Source organism: Lactuca sativa, chromosome 9, assembly GCF_002870075.4.
Source record: "Lactuca sativa cultivar Salinas chromosome 9, Lsat_Salinas_v11, whole genome shotgun sequence".
Taxonomy (NCBI): Eukaryota; Viridiplantae; Streptophyta; class Magnoliopsida; order Asterales; family Asteraceae; genus Lactuca; species Lactuca sativa.
Genome location: NC_056631.2, coordinates 64,007,340 through 64,022,416, shown reverse-complemented (window position 1 = coordinate 64,022,416; position 15,077 = coordinate 64,007,340). Strand labels below are relative to the sequence as shown.

General features: G+C 38.5%; 3 protein-coding genes across 3 annotated transcripts; all 3 read right to left on the bottom strand.

Annotated features, from left to right (window-relative positions):
• Window positions 1-683: 683 nt before the first annotated feature.
• Window positions 684-4,886, bottom strand: LOC111918933 (cellulose synthase-like protein D3). Its single transcript, XM_023914638.3, has 4 exons — window positions 4,561-4,886; window positions 3,563-4,453; window positions 2,664-3,471; window positions 684-2,589 (listed from the first exon to the last, which is right to left on the bottom strand). The coding sequence occupies exons 2-4, from the start codon at window positions 4,429-4,431 to the stop codon at window positions 838-840; spliced, it is 3,429 nt and encodes a 1,142-aa protein (XP_023770406.1). The 5' UTR covers window positions 4,432-4,453; window positions 4,561-4,886; the 3' UTR covers window positions 684-837.
• A 519-nt stretch (window positions 4,887-5,405) lies between these two features.
• On the bottom strand, window positions 5,406-9,730 carry LOC111919090 (probable arabinosyltransferase ARAD1). The gene is made up of 9 exons (XM_023914731.3): window positions 9,018-9,730; window positions 8,765-8,938; window positions 8,505-8,662; window positions 8,265-8,412; window positions 8,086-8,201; window positions 7,847-7,985; window positions 7,627-7,737; window positions 5,825-5,893; window positions 5,406-5,727 (listed from the first exon to the last, which is right to left on the bottom strand). The coding sequence occupies exons 1-9, from the start codon at window positions 9,552-9,554 to the stop codon at window positions 5,596-5,598; spliced, it is 1,584 nt and encodes a 527-aa protein (XP_023770499.1). The 5' UTR covers window positions 9,555-9,730; the 3' UTR covers window positions 5,406-5,595.
• Window positions 9,731-12,102: 2,372 nt separating this feature from the next.
• LOC111919174 (TOM1-like protein 1) lies at window positions 12,103-14,251 on the bottom strand. Its single transcript, XM_023914807.3, has 4 exons — window positions 14,097-14,251; window positions 13,179-13,784; window positions 12,834-13,085; window positions 12,103-12,767 (listed from the first exon to the last, which is right to left on the bottom strand). Exons 2-4 carry the CDS (start codon window positions 13,695-13,697, stop codon window positions 12,351-12,353), a joined length of 1,188 nt encoding a protein of 395 aa, XP_023770575.1. The 5' UTR covers window positions 13,698-13,784; window positions 14,097-14,251; the 3' UTR covers window positions 12,103-12,350.
• Window positions 14,252-15,077: the final 826 nt, after the last annotated feature.

Genomic DNA, 15,077 nt, shown 5'->3' with positions numbered 1-15,077 from the left:
AAACTTAGCCTCCTCTACTGCCGTCGAATCGGATGATGAAAATGATGACATTTTGAGTAATATTTTTAAGAAAGAAATATAAAGAAATATAGATTATGGTTTAAAAAATAATAGAATGTGTGAGTATTTATAGATTAAGAAAAGGAAAGGAAAAAAGAAAAAAAAAATACAGTGGCCAATAGTTGGAAGACAGAGAAAGAGAGCGGGACTCTCTCCCCCCGGTAGCTTCCCGCGGTTCCTTTCCCGCACCCACAGTGCGGTGTGCACAGGTGCGGGATCGGTTCCCGCTCCTTCCCCGCAGTCCCACTCCGTCGGGCCTTAAAAAAAAGATGGAAAATTGAGGAAAATGAAAAACTATCTATCATATGAAGGCCCATTTTGTAGTGGGCCCTTTAAAATCCATGATCATTGATAGGATCGTCCTAATTTTTGTTTTTGTTTTGGAAAAAACTCAACAAATTTAGATATATTTGTGATTTTCCCTCAAGCCAATCACAAAAGAAACGGGGTTTAAACTTTGAGACCGTTTTGTTTAAACTTATATTTGATTCTCACTTAGGAAGAAGCTACAGCAAAGCTTGATTGCATGGAACACATCTTGTGCTTGTGTAATTATCTGGAATTTTTAGCAAGTTTGAATTTTTCATAGTTTTCCAACGCAAAATCCCACTTCTATAGGCCTGTTTGTAAATATAACAAGTTTGTATCTTTGATAAAACACTAAAGAACCTCTTTTTGAGTTGAAAAGGCTACAAAACAATAGAAGAATTGAACATGTGAAAATGGTGTTTTACCATCTCTACTAAAAAGAATGTAATGAAGCAAAAGAAATAATAGTTAAGGAAACTGAAACGAGCCTCCGATCTGGTTTTGACCTTGTGGAGGATTGATCGCCACCCACAGAAGTGAAATGGTGATTGCAATCAGTCCAGACCACACAAACACAATGGTTGGCGTTCTCCCTCTTCTTCCCATCAACCCTTTTGCAAATGGATACAGATGTGCCAAAACCCAAAAACTGAAGAACACACCTCCAAGAAGACGACTCCACTGTGGGATTGTACTGTAAATTGTCCGGCTGAACCCTACAGCTATTGCAATCAAGTTCACCATCATTATAGTTATTGGCGGGATCATCAGGGATGTCCATTTCACAGTGTATAAATCTGCAAACTCATCATCTTCATCATCTGCACCGGATTTTGACGTCAATGTGAACGAGATTTCGATTCCGGCAACCACTTTCAGAAGTCCTTGAAGAACAGCAGCCAAATGAGCGCTAGTCCCTCCGATCAACCAAAACTGTTCGTTCCTCCACCATTCTTCTAACTCGATCCCTGACCATTTCACCTCAAGCACAGCAAGCATCACGATGCAGAGAGTAATCGTGAGTAGGTAGACGAGAAAAGTCACGTTCAGGGTTTGCACGATGAACTGGCCGGAAAAGAGGGAAAGTGCAGGGAGGAAGCAGTAGACGATGAGGAAGATGGAAGTGAAAGGATACATGGCTACATTAAGGTAAGCGACTCTTTGTAAGATCTTCATTCTCGAGCTTGCTAACAGAGCATTATTACGTGAGAAGAAAATCTCGACTGAACCAGTAGCCCACCGGAGCACCTGATGAAGTCGATCTGTCAAATTGATCGGAGCTGTACCACGGAAAGCATCTCGTTTTGTCACACAATACACCGATTTCCATCCCCTGTTATGCATTCTGTAACCTGTCACAACATCCTCCGTCACAGATCCGTAAATCCACCCAACGCGTTGCCCCCATTCCGTTTTATCCTCATACCAACATGAAATCACGCTGATTGCTTCTGCAACGGTGGATGCGTCAAGAAGCTCTCGTGGAATGGTTAGGGCTCCAGGTGGTCTTCCGTTTTTCACCGCCGGATGATCTGCCAGTGGACGTCCTTGGAACTCCGCCACCGGAATGGAATCAATTAAAAGAGTAGAGTTTCCGAATTTCTTGGGAGCAAGAGAGAGATTCATGTCTTCTTCATCGGAATCGCCCATTCTTAGCGCACGATTCTCTTCCAGAGTGCTAAACTTGGCTTTTTTCCGACCACTACAGCAGCAGCTACAGAAACTAGGGTGGCGTTCTTTGGATCGTGGTGGATCAAATCCATAAAGCGCGATTCTACGAAACAGGCATCCAGTTCCCACGTAAACCGGCCCTTGAAGCCCATCAAGTGCCCTCATGTTTCCATCGAAGAAGACAGTGTTGTGATTTGCATAACGATCGGAAGGATCAATACCTTCGAATCGTTGAGGAAATTGGACGTAGCAAAGACGATCTCCACCTCTATCCATCATGAAACACATGCCTTCTCTCATGGCTTGTGAGTTGTAGATGTAATGATCGCAGTCAAGATTGAGAATGAAAGGACCATTTGACATGATTGCAGAGGCTCGAACCAGTGCGTTCATGGCTCCGGCTTTCTTGTTGTGATCGTAACCTGGACGCTTTTCACGGGACACGTATACAAGCATGGGAAGACGAATGTCAACATCAGTAAAATCAAGCATTCCAGCATCATCTTCTGTGCCCTGTAGAGGCTCATCACTCGGAGGTTTCAACATCACCTGTAAGACACCACTACAATCAAGCAATTTTTTCGATTAACACCAACTGGATCATCAAGAAGAACAAGGATTACCTGAATGATTCCAGAATGATCGCCTTTGGAGTGTTCTGGAGCAGGATTCAACCAAGTTCCAGGCCAATGAGTTCCATCTGCCATCCATGTAGCTTTCTGAACCTTGATAATCTCGATAGCTTCATCATCTCTCTTTTGTCTCTGTTGCTTCATCGCCTTTATCTCCTCACGTGCATGATAAGCATCAGATCGACGGCGTATAGAGTCTGGAAGACCATTGATACGAACTTTAAATTCATCAAATTCCCGCTTCACCCTTCTACGATCCTTGACAAAATCTGATTTAACCTTATTTTTATAAGGATCCTTCTTCAAACCAAAATACGAATCCGGATTCCTAGGCTCAATATTATGCTTCCGGCAAAAAGGCACCCACATGTTAGCAAAACTTGCAGCTTCCGCCATAGCCTCAAAGGTCAAAAGTGCACCACCATCATCAGAAACGTAACACGCAAGCTTCTCGACAGGGTAATCAGCAGCTAGAATTGATAAAATTGTGTTTGCAGTAACAAGTGGAGGTTCCTTCTCTGGATCTGCAGTCGATACAAAGATATCAATGCCTGGTAGATCCGATTTCCCAGTAGGGTTGTTTAGGGTTGGTACTTCGAATTTCTCCTTCAAAACAGCAAGATCAGTTGCACGATTTACAGGGTTGATTTTAGGCAATTGGTCAAGGACCCACGATAAAGCGAACCATAGTTCACAAACAACTGACATTCCCCATAACCAGATTGCATCATTGTTTGGATGGTTGATCCTCCAAGCTAAGAAGAGTACAAGAACAACCATTCGAACAACTATAAGAAGCCTGCAAAGAAACGATAACTTACTGTGAACCAGGGCTCCATAGTGGAAACATAAGAACAGAGATGATGGGGACATGAGAAGAGATGCAGTACCTATATGGGCTGATAATAGCAGCGGGAATTCTTAACTTGCGAGTGAGAGGTCTCCATGGTTTGTTCATCAATTCCAAAGACTCGGCATGATCGTTATCTTTGCCATTCTCCATGACTCCTTCCTTCGGCCATATAGCATTGCCATAACCATAAGTCCCACTGGTTTCAAACAGCCACCGGTTGTGGTCAAACTCGCCTGTTTGACTTCTCATCAGCACCGATTTGGTTGATTTCATCAACGACAACCTCCTCTCGTTTTTGGACATTCCGGAAGGCGCTGGGAGTGGTAGCGGCCTGGCACCATTGTCGACCAGTTCATCCAAATCGGTGGTTTTATACTGCTCCTTGCAACCTGGGCAGATTCCATCTCCGGTCTTGATGGCATCCAGGTAACAGTCCCTACATATCTTAAAATCACATTCGCATGGAAGGATATCTGCTCCCCGTTCATCGCTCATGACCTTGGCATCACATCCAGGAACAGAGCAGGAAGATCCTTTCGCACCCGCCATTTGAGGGTGGTTGATTTCAGAGTCGATTACCTTGTCCATGAGATGGGCGCGAGTAACAGCGTTGAATCCGCCGGTGAAAAGCGAACTGGAAACATACTGTTCTTCAACCTTCTGCGAAATCGCATCCATCGGCTGGTTGTCGGGAGTCGGCGGCAGGTGGACTGTGTAGTTCATGAAATCTTGACTTCCGAGTTCACTGTCGAGATCGTCCCTTGAATAATTTACATATCTCCCTGACGAAGTCCGGCGGGCGAATGTGACTTGTGGTGGCAACGGCGGTTTGCTAGGCTGTGAATCCGTAGCATCGGAGCTGATGGATAGATTGGAGCGAGTAGCTTTGAATGACTTGGACGCCATATTTCAGTAAATTCACTGGATCCTGAAACACCCAAAAGCAGAGTTATTTGCTTTTTCGAAAAGGGTAATTGAAAGAGTTGAAATGCGATTGAAGTTGAAAAGAGTAAAGTTGAAAGAAGTGATACACACCTTTTAGAAAGACATGGTTGAAGGATGCAATGCAGACGGATGAAGAGTGGTGAAATTTTAGGGCTTTAATGGAATTGGAATGGGAATGGAGAGCATGAAATGGCAATTATAGTAGAGGAGTAGGATTAGATTATTTAGATCTAAATCAGCTGAGATCAAAGCTGTCATCCATGCCTTCCTTCCGACATCACATGTGAACGTGAAGCCATGTATGTACGCGTCATTTCAAAACTACCCTTTTCTTTCTTCTTTCCTTCAAAACCGGTGACCATTATCGATCTTCTATCATCCCACGATCACCGCCATATTATTTTTTAAATTAAGCTCATGGGCCCACTCAACACTAATTTACTTCGACATGAATTATATTTCTGGTCAAACAAAGTTTTTGACACGAACATGACCACGTAGTAGTATTTCATTTGAGTAGATCTAACAATATTCCTAACGGGACCCACTACAACACTAAAATGTTTGTTAGTTGTCACTGCCAAACCAATCAAACAAAATTAAGTTGTTGACATGACGCATTATAATGAAAAAACGTTTTGTTTTAGTTAAACGAAGATGATATTGAAATATACATATATATTTTTTGTAGTAGCTAATTAAATATTGGGAAGGACATTGGTTATGTTTTTATGGAATTTATTTATGGAAGAGATCGTATAAAATCATATGTTGTAATATAATGATTATAATAAAAGGGAAGCATGAAAGTGTGATTCAATCATGGAATGCATATGACGAATGTGGGTTGCACGTCCCCATGATGCTTCTTCACATCCCTTTAGTATATTATGATTACTTATACTTATTAGATTCTCTCACGTCCATCATCACCGTTTTTATGAATCTTGATTCTCAAATCTCTTTTAGAAACAATTATGGATACAAACCATCTTACCAAACAATGTTGAATCTTTTACATACATGTCTCCTATAGTTTCTATGCTTAAAGAAAAAAAGAAAACAATATGGGAAATGACTCCGTTTTGTATTTAGAAATGGGAAAAACAATGGAAGACAAGTCCATCAGGGGGGCAGTGGGGTAGTAACAGTAACGTTTGGACGCTTGCAATCACACATGCAGATGCTTCTTGAGTCTTTAACAAGGCGTTGTGATCTCCTTGTGTGAAGCTTGATGTTTGCTAATTTACCAGCCATCTGTTAACAGTTAACACACACAGACACCAAATAAACAACATATCAGTAGTAGGTAAAGAAAGAATTATAATGTCTAGAATTAGGATAAGAGGCATACCATTCTCCAAACCAAGTCCTCTGGTCCCAAAGGTTGAGCAGGATGGGAGTATAAGAAATGTCTCGTATACTGTCATATCATATGTTACAAAAATATCAACATTAAATTCAGGAACAAAAGGAACATTGCTTCTACATCATTTTTTTTCTAAACCGACTGTAATTATTTATTTTGCATTTACAAGATGGATTCAAGCAACAGTTGTGATGAACTATAAATTTAACTGAGAAATGGGGTTTCAGAAAGATAGGGATAACTAGGCAACCGGTTTATTAAAATAAACAACCACAAAACAAAATTATAATCTTGTAGCATACACAGCATGTCTGGTTGATGTGAGAAAAGGGCATATAAAAAATAATTTAAGTTTCATATTTGGTTAAACTGGGATCAAGTTGAGCCAAGTGAACAATTTATATATTAAAACACCTGCTCTACTTTACTGCCATCGAGAGTATTGGCGAAAATAACTTTAAAAAAAATCATTGATTCCTCCCCATTTGGGTATAGTCCAGCCCAATTTCTAGAAACATGTCCCTTTGTTAATTTCCCACTGCCGATTTGTTTCTTTGGATAAAGCTCAAGTAAGTACATAAAGGCCTCTTCCCCTCATTTGTAAAACATATATTATAGTTGATTGATACCCTCTAACGTCCTCACAGCAGGGCTTTGTTGTTCTGGATTCGGCCCCTCAGCCTAATGTCTTAAATTACCATTATAACCTTATTTTTCTATTTTATCATTTATATATAATTATTGCCCCGTATCCATCATGAGCCAGATTATTCAAGAATTCTTCTTCAATTGCCTCAGATCCAAGGGCTTCATCAGTAGATTCTTCTTCCCCGCTTCACCATTTTTGGAGCAAAAGAAGAAGCTGAACAGCATTTTTGGAGAATGTGTGAGAAAATGAATCAGAAGGTGCAAAAAAAAAGAAGTTGAAGAGCATTTGCGAAGCAGAATCATCTTCTCCAAGTAGCAAAAAATAAGCAGCAAAATGACTGATTGTCTTGCACATGGAGAGGTCAAATTTGGGAGGGGAGATTACAATGATGGAATCCGACAATGTTCAAGGATCTAAACTTCAGCCTCAGGAATGGTGGGTGTTTGCAGAAAGAAAAATCAAATTGTGTGATAGATTTTAGTATTTTGTAAAGCTGAAGATTAACAAAACCTAAATAGACCTCTCCAATAGCTGCTCTGAGAAACCAATGCCCTTGAGGAAGACAGAGTAGGAAGGGTGGGGTAAGAGTCACTGGCGTTTGTGGTGTGGGAATCATCTCTGCCAGGTGGTTGTGAGGTTCACCTTTTGACCAAGGCAGGTGTGCACTTGTTTCTTAGTCGCCGGAGAAGACCACCGGAAATTATGGCAGAACACAAGGGATCGGATTTTGGAGTGGGGAATATTAAAAATATATAAATAACAACAAAAATTATTAGAAAATATAAAGGGTAAATTTGTCATTTTATAAGAATTTAACGGTGTCAATTCCACAACAAAACCTTGTAAAAAAGGTTAAAGTAACATTAAGAATAGGATGCAATTTTGGTAAACCACAGGGACAATTTATGCAATTTACTCTTTGTCAAAACATTCCTATGCTCTGTGTAACTGTTGACTAATCCTCTTCCAGATCTTTGGCTTTCTTTTGATAGCAAGGATGGGTTATATATATGATTTCAGGTTTTGTGTTGATATAAAATAAAACAATCCAAGTTACTATTAACCTTAATTTGAAAATAAGTTGATGGTGTTTGACACATAACATGCTTCTAAACTAGCATTTACAACAGTCACATACCTTAGCCAAGTTATCTTGCATTTCTTTTATCTGAGTAGGTTTAATACTTCTCAGGTAAGCCAAAAGCCAGCCTGGCTGCACAGCATCACTTGAAGAAACAAATATAGACATCTGCAACAACACAGTCAATTCAACAACTCACAAACCCATAAACACTCTTTCTCATTACTACTTACTAGTTTACTACACTGTTCATTGATTAGCAAAATGGCATGCTTACCTTACGATAATCAAGTATTCCTTCAAAAGGAAGCTCTAATTCATCACTAACTATAACAGGTATGCACCCACTCACAATCGCATCAAACAATCTAGCAGATGATGGAGTATCACCAGCTGGACTCAAACAGAACACAGACCTGCATACCAAACAAAAAAAAAAAAAAAAAAAACTCATCATTTTTACTAAAAAAAACACAGCCCAAGTGAAAAACACATGATTCAGAAACATAAGTTTACTTGCGCATGCCACTCTGTGCTGCTATTTTCCCTGCTTCCCCAGCACTTCCCTCTTCAATAATAACATCATCAGCACCACCAAGTTCTGACCCAAGTTTTGACCTTATTTTCCCTCCCTAAAATCAAGATATTAGAATGAAATCTGATTTTCCCACCATGATAACAAAATTAAAACATACAGCATTTCTTTTAAGCCTCCCACGAAAATATAGCAGTGTGGTTCTTCTTGGTGCACTTTCTGATAAGCATTTGGCATCACATAAATCAAGATTGGGAACATATGGCAGTATCAAATCTTTCTCAAGTGAAACTTGGCCAGGCTTGTACCTGAAATTGTTGGTATAATTAGTTAAATTAAAGGTCACAAAATGGGATTCATAAATTCCATGAATGTATAGTTATAAGAGTAAAAAAGATACCAGTTCCCTGTGGAATCCATATCTGGTAAAAGCCATATTGCATTCTTCACAAATTTGCGAACAGATTTGAAGGACCATGGATGATGAATCGGAAATATGTGATCTCTTCCTTCTGATCGTTTCCATGCAGGCTGATCAGTAACCCACTTCAAAGCTTCCTGAAATCATATGTTACAGCAAATTTAGCAAAAAAATGGAGGTCGGTTATAGAAAGAACATATGAAAGAAATAGCTATGAAAGCTTGAATACACACTCACACCCTGTAAAGCGTCTTGCATTGTTGTTTCTCCAACAAGAAGAAGCTGATAGTTGTGAAAAATGGAACATAGAAAAGATCAGCATCCTCCTTCCGATGAACTCTTACAACGCTTTTCAAAAGCCTTTCGGATTCTGGAGCAATCAAATCCGCCCACAGCCAGTAGTCAATTGAGTGCTGCAGAGATCGACAATCAAGATAAAACAGGTTGATACGGATAATAAGATTGCATTTTTTGGGAAAATAAAGAACCTACCTGTTCGATAAGCCGGTGAACAGGGCTTCCGTTAGAGGTGAGATTGAAGGTTTCTTTGTAAGTACTTTGGAATAACTGAAGCATATCATAAGTGAATTTGGCTGGCATCTCGTAAACATAAACCCTAACAGGCGGAGAAAAGAATGAACTTTGTTCATCATCGTAAAGCCTAGCAGTCTCTGTTTTCCAGATGAGATCATCTAGTTTCCTCACTTGCTGCTGTTCTTCAGTCTCCGGATCACTGACTGTATCTTCGGGAAGATGACGAGATCTCGAAATGCTCCACTTTTTCAAGAATATTTCAAGTGAATCGACGAAAGAATAATGAACATTAGGGTTAAGATGCGGTTGATTTGTATAGGAAGTACGTAAGAAGTTGGGTTTAGTGGGGGAAGAGGGAGAAGTGGTGAAGATGTAAAAAAGGAGGAAGAAACAGGTGAGGGAGACGATGACTAGAAGGAATGGAGATCTTGTTATTCTGGTGATAGGGTTCATGGAGGAAGAAGAGTAGTGCCTACCACCAACCATTTTGCCCATCAAAGAAGAAACACATAAAGGAATTGAAGAATTAATCGATGCTAAAATCTTGAATCTTGAGGACTAACCCCATGAAACTGAAGACTGAAGTAGCAGAGATCAAGAAATCTTGAACCTGTTTACAAATAAGCAAGACTGGTGTTCTCGAGTGTAGACCACTAAATTTACACGAGCTCAAGTATTGCTGGTGATGCTAAACTTAAAAGGGGGCAGCAAAAATTTTATGAAGTCAGATCAATTTTTTTAATTTTTAGTTTTTTTTTTTTTTTTACTGTGCAGCAAAAATTTTACGAAGTCGATCAATTTTTTTTTGTTTGTTTCTAGGGTATGGGTAAGCATTTGGATCTCTCGGATCGGAGCCTCAACAGATCCGATCCAATATACCACTTTATGCAAAATCGGTCTGATTTAAGAGTCGATCCAGTCCGATTTGATCAAAATACTCACCCTTGCTATCGTAATAGATAAACTAACTTTCAATAGGCTTTAAAGAGTTGCACAATATGCACCTCATTCCTTATGACATGTTTCTTCAAATGTTGCTCATGTGATATCCTACATGATACAATAATTAATGAGGTATTCTCATACGTTGCTTGTCGGGGCAGTGAAATCATATGTCATTTGTCTTGGTTTTGGTTTGGGAGTGGACCATATAATACCATTTAATAGAAACAAATTAATAGCATTGTACTTTTAATATCATTACAGAAGTTTTCAAGTTATTTTAACCCTATGATTATATGAATTGCTCTTCACGTCATTAACATTTTACTTAATAAACCTCCTCTTTAACAACTGCAAGTTCATCTTCAAAATCCGGGTTCAATTTGACATGTTCTTCATCAACCCATTCACAAAACTTGTACTTTTTAAGTAATTGATTTCTTTGATAACAAAAAAAAAATCTAAGCAGGTAAGGTAAGAAGGAATGTCAATTTAAAAAGAACCACAATCCCATTTGTAGAAAAATGGTCAAAATTGACATACCAAATAATTAAGGAAGTCTTTAAACTTTTTGTTAGGACGTTTTTTTGTCTTGGAAGTGCAACTTTGAGGTGGGATGAATCAATCACAAAGAATCTCGTTATCTGTTTTGAGATATGTGAACCGAAGCCAAAGACATCTTCTTGGAGAACATTAGGGCACCATTATTATTTGACTGATTCATGAATTAGGTTATCGATATAAGTGATGGACGAGCCACATATGAGAACATCTCATTGTCGATTGTCTCATGTGTTAGCAAAACTTGAAGAAAGCAGTCATAATGACTAAATGCATACAAAAACAACAATGACTTATTTTGGAAAAAAAATGGCTAAATGTATACAAACTAAGAACTATATTACCATATCAAGTCATTTTTCTTTTCTTAACCTCGAGTAACCGGTTATAAAGATTGAATGTGTACATGAATAAGTTCAATGACTTATTTTGAAAAAAGAACAATAATTACTAAACATGTACAAACAAAAAACTATATTACCATATTAAGTCTTTTTCCTTTTTAATTGATTTATTCTTATACCTCCAAGTCAATATAACCGATTATAATGTATATTACTTTTACTAATTATTTTTTGTCTGAATGAATTTTGTCAAAATTGACATCTTTGACATTTATCTATCATTTTAGTTATACATTCTAATTTCTTAAAATCATTATTACATTTGAAATATACCAATTTTACTTGTTATCAACCATCTAACGGATTTTTTTATTAGAGATTGCATCTTTATGGCCAAGATCATTGAGGTATGCAATGTATAATTCATCACATTTAGATGGTATGGTAACCTTAATAGGAGTCTCCAAATATATATAGCAAAAATGAGCTCAAACTATCAATATAAGACTTGTGAATTAAAACGATATATATGTATGTGTTGTCCAATATATCGTTAAACTCACCGAAGATGCCAACTCATACCCAAAACTGGCTACATAGATGATAAAATGTTATATTTAAATCAATTTTATAGCTTCAAGGTGATATTGTTTAAATTAAAATGACATTGGCCAATCGTATATATTAGACATAGCTTTATTCTTTTTCAGTTCCTTTCAAGCAAATCCTAATTCAACTTTACATAACTCAGAAAGGGATCAGGATACCATTCCCATTTGTGTTCGAGTTCGAGTGTTATAAAACGGACAATATCTTAATACGTGCATCTCATATATTACAAGTGGTATCTTTGGTATCAAAGATATGGTAGGAGTACAAAACTAGTGTCATGTCGGTTTGACAACGAAATGAACATTACTCATGAAGGTGTGCATGACTCTCCTTTCGAGACAATATTTTAAAATTGTGTAGCAGAGAGATCCCATCAAAACTCCACTAGTTAAGCATGCTCATGCAAAAGAAGTACCATAATGGTTGAACATGTTGCTTATAACGGACTATCTTGGTATGTGAACGATGTTACAAATAACACAAATTCACAAGTAGATAACTAGTTTTCATCATGGCACATTACAAGGGTAATAACCGAACATTTATGCAACAAACAAGAACTTTAGGAAACTTGGGGCTCTAACTTGAAAAACAAGGTGAGAATATGCCAACAGATTGTTACATAACTTCTTTTGTTTCTATAGAGTAAAAATCTAGCAACCGTTCAAACCACAACCAAGTTGTTTTAACACAAAATGCTTGTAGAAATAGTGGTAAAGCTACACATATAATCTTTCCCAAACCAAAAATTAAAAATAAAAGAAGACACAAAATAAGAAACCAAATTCATGTTCATAAAGACCCGAGCGACAAAGTGATGTGCTATATAACCCTAAAAACTAATAAGATCATCTTTGGGCTTTTGATCCTTTCTTGGTGAAGCAGATGTACCAGATTTCTTCCCAAAGATCATCTCATCAAGATCATCCATCATATCATCATTGTTGTTGTTGTTGCTGCTGTTGTTCCCACGAGACCCTGCAGGCTTTCTAATCAAAGATTCTTCTTTCCCCACATGAGATGGCTCATCAGGCTCTGCAGCAACAGCAATCATAGCAGGTTCTGGTTCCCGTTGCACCTCACTAGGTTTCTTCATTTCTTCATACTTTGACAAAACCTTCTGGATCTCATCATTCACACTCAAAGCCTCAAACAACAAGGCCTCATCATCTCCACCTGTCTCCACCATTCTTTGAACGGTAAGTTGTGATTGGCGACATTGCAGCACGAGTGTCGAGGTCAAGTCATCCTGTAATTCACAACATGTTAGAAAATCCCATACCAACTTAAACTCTCTGTATCATACTTATAATACCTGCAAAGCATCCTGTTGAGGTGATGAGGATAGAACAGTAGACAGAAGCTCAAGACTGTTTCTTGCAACATCAAAGGCTTCTTTTGTTTGTTCTGCTGACATGCTTTGAATCGGAATCTCTTGAGGAATCTGTTGTGGAGGATGAGGAATGGGATATGATTCCGAAGGTGGAATGGAACGAGGGGGTGTGAATATAGGAGCCAAGCTCTCGGAATCACGTCCAGGGAATCGTATTCCTCTTGATTTCAAACTCTGTTGTTACATAATCAATGAATAGATAAATATGTATAGTAATATAACCAAAATCATTAAGAACATATAGATGCTAAAAGGGTTTAATAATACCTTGTATGTTTCTTCATAAACAGGAAGATACCGGAGCTCTTCAGTAGACTCTCCCCATGCTTCAATTAAAATTAGAGCTTTGTTTCGGTTATTGACAACAGTTTGGGGATCATCAATCATCTTCACCATTTCATCAAGCACTCTTTCTGCAGCAACTTCAGAAAATGCCTTCTCGCAGTTCTTGACTACAGTCTCGAGTAACACTAGAGTTAAGTACTGAATCCTAGCGTTCTTCAGCATGATTCTTTTCTTTATGGCTCGAATCATGTCGATACTGCTGATTTTTTCATGGTTAATCATGTCACAGAGTTCAAGATTTGTAGCCCAATCAGGTTCATCTAGAGACTCGGCTGTTGCTTCCTCAACAAGATTATCAGCTTGGTTAGGACCTTGAAAGAACTCCTTCATCTTGAAACTCATGGAGCTCATGCCTGCAGTAATCTTCTGGCTGACCTCAGATCCACCAATTTTGAGGCGCTCACCGAGAGCATTAACTTTGTCCATTATGTTATCACTCATGGCTCCAACTTCCAAAACCAGAATTAAATCAGATCTCTTCAAAACCCTCAACCCTAGTTTTCAACTGTCCGCTAAATCTCAAGAAACCTACAGTAAAGTCCGATGATTTTGTTTTAAGTTGAAAGGGGAAATATCAAAGAAGGATGTAAATTGGACTACTGAAATAAGCAACTGTAAGAATCCGAGTATAAATAAAACAAACGCAGCAAAGGATCGGACTTCTCAAATGAATAAACGACGATCAGTGATCAAGAAATTCAAGGACGGTTACACGATTACAAGCATGGGCACTAGTATCTCAATTTCGACAGATGTGAAACAGCAATGAATGATCACACAAGATATTGTAAACAAATTCAAGAACTATGAGAACATAAAAATCAGAAAATTAAACAGTACCTTGTGAGGTAAAATCGAAGGAAGATGGAATTGTTAGGTTGTGAATGCGTATAAAGTGGATTCGGTACTTGGTCGCAGAGAAGACTTGCAGGTGGGTCTGGTGTTTCCTTGAAGTTGCCGCAAGTCTTCTTATACCCTTGACCTTTGATGGATGAATATATTCTTCAAAGTTCCCCAAACAGATGTATGACAAACACTTTTTCACCTCTAATATCTTTTTTGATACTTATAGTCCCTAATAATCATTCTTCACCGTAATCAGTCCCTTACTTTGAAAAAAAAAAGTATATTATTACAAAATCCTTAGAAAAGTATTTATATTAAATTATTAAGAAAATCCTCTTTACACAAGTCTTTATGCTTGTGTCTTAGATTCTCTTCGTAACAAGCTTCCGGACACTGACCTTAACGGTTTTACTACTAGGACACCATCCCCCCTAAATCTCATAATATGTTGGCGAGTGCCCTTTTTAGTAAAATTATCCAAGATATGGAAGTGAATTTCAATATGACGGCTCGACAGAAAACAGTTTTCTAGTGTTTACATGTAACACATGCTCAAGATTTTCTTCTAGCTATCCCTATAGATGAGTTTGGCCAACATATGTCTTCGGTAGAGTATCGTACCATCCTCAAATATCGACTCATGATTCCTATTTTCCCAGCCGATGGGATATGTCCGGTATGCCGCAAGGCATGCTTGGACTCTTTCGACGAGCATGCAGTTCATTGCAAAGAACTCCTAGGATTCAAATATAGACACGATATGGTTAGGGATGTTTTGGTCGACATATGTAAGCGTGCCGGGGTTTCCGCCAAGAAAGTGGCTCCTGTGAATTTCCTGACTGACCTGACAGAAGGAAGGTCAACCCTTAGACCGACTGACGTTTTGATTTTTGGATGAGTTGGAGGGAAACACACATGTGTAGACCTTACAGGGGTATCCCCTTTCGTAAGCTTGAGTGTCGGGGGTTTCACGGC